This window comes from Triticum dicoccoides, chromosome 4B (genome assembly GCF_002162155.2).
Source record: "Triticum dicoccoides isolate Atlit2015 ecotype Zavitan chromosome 4B, WEW_v2.0, whole genome shotgun sequence".
Taxonomy (NCBI): domain Eukaryota; kingdom Viridiplantae; phylum Streptophyta; class Magnoliopsida; order Poales; family Poaceae; genus Triticum; species Triticum dicoccoides.
This window is the reverse complement of record NC_041387.1, coordinates 510,166,122-510,173,662: the sequence shown is the minus strand read 5'-3', so window position 1 is coordinate 510,173,662 and position 7,541 is coordinate 510,166,122. Positions and strand designations below refer to the sequence as shown.

General features: G+C 48.6%; 1 protein-coding gene across 1 annotated transcript; it reads left to right on the top strand.

Annotated features, from left to right (window-relative positions):
- The first annotated feature begins 3,106 nt into the window (after positions 1-3,106).
- Positions 3,107-4,019, top strand: LOC119292384 (E3 ubiquitin-protein ligase SINA-like 4). Its single transcript, XM_037571242.1, has 2 exons — positions 3,107-3,172; positions 3,324-4,019. Exons 1-2 carry the CDS (start codon positions 3,107-3,109, stop codon positions 4,017-4,019), a joined length of 762 nt encoding a protein of 253 aa, XP_037427139.1.
- Positions 4,020-7,541: the final 3,522 nt, after the last annotated feature.

Below are 7,541 nucleotides of genomic sequence, written 5' to 3'. Positions count from 1 at the left end.
TAGTACTCCTATTCTATCAACACGAGTCCCATCTGACAACAACGTCCATGCTACAACTAGCTCTCCTCCCTCGTTTCTCTCTTCTAATTCTAAACTCGGCCGACGCCCGGTGGGCGGGGTGGGTTTGCTCAACTGCGGCCCCACCTCACAGTGAAAATGTTACAACTAGAATAAAAATGCCATATACTCCCTGCGTTCCTAAATATAAGCCTTTTTAGATACTATTTCAAATGGAATACATCATACAGATGTATGTAGACATAGTCTAGTGTGTAGATTCACTCATTTTGCTCCGTATGTAGTAGTCACTTGCTGGAATCTTTATAAATACTTATATTTGGGAACGGAAGGAGTACTATACTGATAAAACATTAAGGCCCCGAGGTGATGCAGTGCTGGTTACAGGAGGCAAGAAGAAGAGATGCATCCATCAACGATGTCCACCTCCTCGACTCAGGGCGCCGGCCCACCGAACGGCGCCTAAGTAGCAACGGCTTTCGTGGCCACATTGACGTGCTTCTGAACAAAGGCATCCAAAGATTCGATCCGCTGGAAGAAGGCAAACGTCTTTCTGTTCTCGCTTTCCTTGTAGTGGCCTATGTAGACGATTTCCTCGTAGACATGGATGTGCAGGTCGACGGTTTCTTGCATGGCGAGGCGCTGCACGGCGAGCGCGGCCTCGAGGTGCAAATTCTTCACCGCGACCTCCGGCACCTGTAGGGCCACCATGGCTTGAAAGAGTTCGTCACCATGGAGGCCGATGAAGGTGGCAGGCAATGAGGAGCCTGGGCGCGCGGGTTGGAGCAGTACAACAAGGTCGTCCGCGTGCTTCTTGACATCGGTGAACTTGCAGATGGAGTTGACCATCATGTCGTCCATGCGAGAGGCGAAGCTGGCGTCGGCAAGGGCTACAATGCCGGCCGTCGCCAGCACCGTCTGGAAACGCTGCGCGGTGCGGGGCCGCAGGCCGGCGCCTTGGATGATTTGGCACAGCCGACTGCCGCTCGCGTCCATCGCCTCCATAGGTGCTTGTGGCTTCTGGTCACTTGGTCTTGGATTGGAGTGAGCAGTGTTGTGCAGAGACTTGGGAGTAGAAGGACTGGAGTGGGGCGCCTTTATATGAGAGTCCAAACTCTGTTGCATTCACATCGTGCTGGCTCTATTCTGCATCATTGACCGTTCAACGTCTCGGGAACCGCTACCATCTCCCTCCTTAGCATTCAAGCACCTATGGAGGCGACTGCCACTCACGTCTATCGTGTGTCAGGAGACGTTTCCGTCGACGACGAGGTGCCTATGGTGACTTCATAAATTTCAAGATGATAGTGCCGTGCGTGTGTGCGTTCATAGGGGTGAGTGTATGCGCGTGTATATGAGCACTTGCGTCTGTACTGTGTCAAAAAAAACGTAAATGCGTGCCAAAAAGAGACTAGTCAGTATACTCAATATTGTGCACCTCGGAGAGGAAAACGATAGAACTACGTATTTATTTACGGTGCAGATTCACTCATTTTGCTCCAGATGTACTCCGTCTCGGTGTAGTCTAGTCACTTGTTGAAATCTCTAGAAGGGCAAATACTCCTTCCTGGTTTATAGGGCTATACTAGCAAGTAATTGTACGTACTAGTACAATAGTGGGCTCACATAGCAATTTTGTCTCATGCAAGATCCTGGCTACATGCGTGCTCCAATATTCGCAACTGCCATATTCGAATTGCACTTGGCTCTTGGCCTCTTCGAGAAGACGAACAATGATGTTACTACTACTGCTTATACAGTGTCGAATCCACTGTTGCATGTCCGTTCACCGCGAGCGGGAGGGATAGCTTGTTGTAGAAGTACTATAAGCAAAAGCATGTCCTCGTTTGCGAGCAACCGCGCGCATGGGCAAGGGAGAAGGCGTGTAGTAGTAAAATCGAGCTTCTCCTCGTTGTACGAGTTGACGCGACACATCATAGCACTGGCCCCACATGCTTGCCTCTAAACTTGGATGAAAGACCCGCAGTGTACAATATATTTGCTGCAACCTCTAACATTTACCCACCACAAATTAAAATATATATTCCTGTCTTGAGAGGATGAGCATGCAAACTACAACCACCAGGGTGACAGGTAGGGCCAGAATACTATTTTTTAAAAACTTCGAGACGGCCACATAACATGGAGCCGACCCCAACGATTTTAAGCTTACAGGCACGATACACGCTATTCTAGACAACTCTACACATGAAACTACCACATGAGCGTCCGGGCTGCGCTTGGCTCGTCGCCTCTTCGGGAAGTCGAACAATGATGGAGTACTACTGCACTGGAGGAGTACTACAGTACGCTTCTAGCCATCTGACACCGATTAAATTGCTACATGTCCATCGTGTGCGGGAGGGAGAGCGTGTAGCGAAAGATTCTCCTAGTGTTGCCAGCCACCACGCTCATGGGCGAGGGAGGGACGCTCCTGCCTTTGCGTGTATGACAGGTGGGCCCGACAGTTGGGTGGCCAACCTGTCATACAGCCAAAGGCAGGTGCAGTTAAGTCCGCGAGGGAGAGGATAATCAAACATCTCGTTGATGTATGAGTTGACGCGACACATCAAAGCACTGCACTCGATATATTTCAATAATGTGTGGTTACCGATGCATTAATTACAACGCATGCATGTCATGACTCTCCTTTTGATACTTGCATGTGTTGATTTAATGCACCTTCAAGTAGTACTCCCTCCAATTACTTTTACTTTGCGTATAACTTTTTCTTGTTTTTCTCAGATTCTGCGTGTCCACGTTGGTTTCCACTGTGCCCCCGCTCGATTAGTTCTGCCCCCATTAATCGCGCCAGTTTCCAAAGTAGAAAATGGCTACAAGAAAACGCATGCAGCGCCGGATGCGGCTTGACCGCCTGGGGAAGCCAACTCAAGCGAAAAGGAAGGAGGACCATCCAACCATTGCATGCGCATTTACTATCGATATTTATGCAGCTTACTCATGTGCAGGGGCAAATTTGTCCAGAAAACTCAAACTACTGCCTTCCTTGGTATGCGGGAGGAGAGTTATGCGCAGAGTATAAAATATGTGACGGTAAAGCTTTGTAATTCCCCGCCCCAAGCAAGAGATGGTTGTGCATGAGGAGGGCAAGATCACGCAGACGGAACAGGACCCGACGATGGAGCTCTCTAAGGTCTCGATGGACCTCACTTTGCTCCACTGCCCCTTGTGCCTCCGCCCCTTGATGCCTCCAGTGTATGAGGTTCAAATACACCTCGTCCGTTCGGCTGATTGAGCAAGGTGCAGGTTTCTTGATTGATGTGTTGTTCGATTGATTTCTGCAGTGCAAGGGAGGGCACCTGGCCTACATGGACTGCCGGGTCGAGCGCCCTGGGAACCAGCGGCAGTGCCAGAAGTGCGAGCGTGGCAGTGGCTTCGACGTGCGGAACACGGCGGTGGACGCCATCATTTCGTCGCTGAGAGTGGAGTGCCCGCACGAAGGCTGTGGGCTCTACGTCACTTACCACAAGCTCGCCGATCACCAAAGCGTGTGTCCGCTCGCGCCCTGCAAATGCCCCGTGCCCGTCTGCAGCTACGAAGGCCCGCCGCCGGTGCTCTACCACCACATCAGCGCCGCGCATCCCATGCACGTGCACAGGATCCAGTACGGCAAGGTCCTCCAGCTGCAAGTGCCACTGTCGGAGCCACGGCTCTTGCTATTCACGGAGGAGGACGTCCGCGCGTTTTTCTTAGTCGGTGGCGTCCTCGACATCAGCGCCCCTATCGCCATGTCGGTCGTCTGCATCAGAGCGGGGGCGTCCCCACTGCCGCACTACGTGGGCAAGTTGTGGGCAAACGGCCCGCCGGGGGAGCCCAAAGGCACGACCGACGCCGTCGAGGTGGAAATGGAGGTGACAAGCAGCAAGGATCCCGGCGATGTCGACGTGCAGGAGCTGACCTTCTTCACAGTTCCACCGAAGCTGCTGGCCGAGGCTAAGCTGGTGTCCCTCCACATTCAGATTGACAAGCTCACATCCTAAATGTTTCTATAGTGCCTTCTGTTTATCTTAGTAATATACTAATATAGGGATTACCTAGGTCTACTTTAGCTTAAGAAATGGTTGGTTTTGGTGGTGATGCGGCAATTACTTCGACATCAGATCAGTAATTTCCAACAGTCAAACGGATATTTTGTGTCTGTTGGATATGAAGTTCCTTTGGGTAAGAAGTACTAGATAAAAGGAGATGTATGTAGACGTATTTTAGTTCTAGATACGTCCCTTTTTATCCATTTTAATGACAAGCACTCCCTCCGTTCCACAATACATACCTTCCATTTGTCAAAATATAGATATATCTAGACATGTTTTAGTATATAGGTACATCCATGACAGAGCCAATCGGATGGTTGAGAACACTACAATTCGTAGCTACAGATGCATGTGTGACTCCCAGATGCAGAGGTCGAGGGTCATCATCCTCCTTTTCGAGAAAAAAATAGATGCGTGTGTGAGAGGATGAGTGTGTGCGTGCACCTCTTCTCTTCATGTATAACGTACTAAACTCAGAGTACAAGTTTTTGTGGGTGGCATGATGGTGCGTGCGAGATGTCCCGAGAGATAGGTTTAATGCATCTAAAAAAGACTAGCCTATAGCTCGCCATGCGGCTATTCCAGTCGAATGCCCGATTAACCGTAAGATATGTATACGACGGTGCCAGTTATTGCACGTACACAACAGTAGAAAAAGAACTACCATGGCATATGCTACACCACGGCCGAGAACACGTGCCCACGTAACGCCATCCGGGAATAGTGCCGCACTTCGAAACTAGAACCGTCAATAAATTTTGAGCTTGCGTCTCATCACATTCCAAATTACTCCATGCTATATTGAATTGCAAACCTGTTCACACCGATCACAACCTAAACGGTTTCCCACTTAGGAGCGTATTAGTACTCGGTTATAAATACTAGTATGCCAAGATGACTGCACATTCCTCCTCAACTCCTCAACCACAAAAACAAACAAGTCATTCAGCATCCTTCCCTTGCGTCTGCCATGGCCAGCGTGAGTTCTGGGTCGAGAGATTGCCACCAGGGAGAGGCGAGCATGGACGCGGAAGCACGAGAGATGTCCCGCCTTGCTGCAAAAGCAGTCGACATGTCCTGCCGCGCGGAATTAGCATCATAGAGGTCCCGCCGTGCCGCTGAAGCAGCACGGAGGTCCCGCCGTGCCGTCGATGCAGCAGACTGGTCCGGCCGCTCTGCGGAAGCAGCAGAGATGTCCCGCCAGGCCACGAATGCAGCAGAGATGTCCCGCCATGCTGCGGTGGCCTGGGAAAATTTCTCGCGGGCAGGCGATGACTGTTACAGGCGCATGCATGTGATCGTCCATAGCCAGACGAATCAGATCTTCGGCTGGGCGAGGTTGCAGGACGACATGAAAGCCTCGTTTGAACAGTCTAACGGCATGATCCGACAACTAAGGGAGGGCAATGAGAGGCTCTGAGCCGAGCGCAACCTGCTGAGGGCGAAGATCGTCTGAAGTGCAAACCAGCAGGAGGAGACCAGTGCATTGTTGAAGACGACCGACGTCATCGTCAAGAAACTTATGGACGAGAATGACATGCTCCGCATCGAGCATGAAAGGTTGGTGGAGGAATCTGTGGATGTTCTCAAGCAGCGTCTTGAGGACACGAAAGAGCTCATTGCTGCTCATCGCGGAGACTAGTTCCCGCGGCCTGCAGCAACGCATCAAGAAAGTAGAGATCAGCGAGCCAGATCCTTGTCTTCCTTCTTCTTTTGCCCTTGTATATTTCGGGCGTAGCCGCATGTGGCTTTTTTAATTATCTTTCTAATTCTCTAAGACAATTAATCGTCCTTATATATTCATCCATCTTGCTATAAGTCACAGTAGATGCTATATAGGTCCGTCGGATCTTACATCAAGATCCGTGCTTTCAGATTTTCTTTTTTCTCTCTTAAATCTCAGTCTAGTGAGACATAGCCATGCCATTAAACAGAGGCTCGGGCGACATTAATGGAGACCTTGGGAGAGAGGTGGACGACAGATGGAGGTCAAAGGGCTCTCCTCCCGATAAGCACGCGCAGGGGTCTGATCGCACGCCTCTCATACTCAAATAGCTACCCTGCACGGCGCCTCCTAGCTAATAAAAAATGGGGACGTGTGGCAGCACATAAATGGTAGTAAATAGAATGCCCGCGGTTTCAATAATACTTGTGTTTCCGATTGTAACGTGACAACACTTGTTCCAAAATGACTTTGTTGATTGTTAATGTGTGCGGCTTTGCAAATCAGACATGTCACCAAGCTAAGTTTCATTATTTTCATGCGTGTTTTGGATTTATAGGAATTAGAAAACTAAGTTTCTCTATGTTTCCAGCCCAGCCACGACCCCAAGAATTTTGAATTTCATTCCCATTTCGTGCTTGGAACCTAGAAATTTACCCGAGGACACACATGTGATTTTTCAACCAACTTTGGTGCACTAGAACATGTGCTTGTATTTCAAATTTGAATTATGCACACAAAGGTGACACGTTCCCTCTGAGAACCACGAGCCTTCTTGAGAGAAGCTCCGATTTGCAAGAAGGTTATACCAAAATTTGTTCCTATTCGGCCAATTTTTTTTACAACGGCATGGTACTACCATGAAATGACACCATGCCAAGTATTATGATTTTAAAACCGAGTTTCTCAATGTTCTCGGCCGAGCCACGATGCCCAGATGTTTGAATTTTATTCTCATTTTTTGCATGGGACCTAGAAATTCACCCGAGGACACAAATATGATTTTTCAACCAACTTTGGTGCACGGGAGCATGTGCTTGTAGTTCAAATTTGAATTGTGCACATTAAATGACCAAAAACTCAATTAATGTGTAAAAAAGGCCAAACGAAGCCAGAATAATTCCAAAATTTAACAAGGCACTCATGTAGTTCTATGTTGCCTTTGTAAATAAACTCAAGGGGGACAGCGGTATATCGTTTCACACTCAAAGGTGGCACATTCCCTCTCAGAACCACGAGCCTTCCTGAGAGAAGCTTTGGTTTGCAAGAAGCTTATACCAAAATCTGCTCCTATTCGGCCATTTTTTTTACCACAGCATGGTAGTACCATGACATGACACCCATGCCAAGTTTCATGATTTTCAGACGTGTTTTGGATTTACAAGAATTTTAAAACCAAGTTTCTCAATGTTCTCGGCCGAGCCACGATGCCCAGATGTTTGAATTTTATTCTCATTTCTTGCATGGGACCTAGAAATTCACCCGAGGACACACATGTGATTTTTCAACCAACTTTGGTCCACGAGAGCATGTGCTTGTAGTTCAAATTTGACTTATGCACATTAAATGACCAGAAACTCAATTAATGTATAAAAAACGTCAAATGAACCCGGAATAATTCCAAAATTTAACAGGGCACTCATGTTGTTCTATGTTGCCTTTGTTAAGAAACTCAAGGGTGGGGGGGGGGGGCATCGTATATCGTTTCACACTCAAAGGTGGCACGTTCCCTCTTAGAACCACGAGCT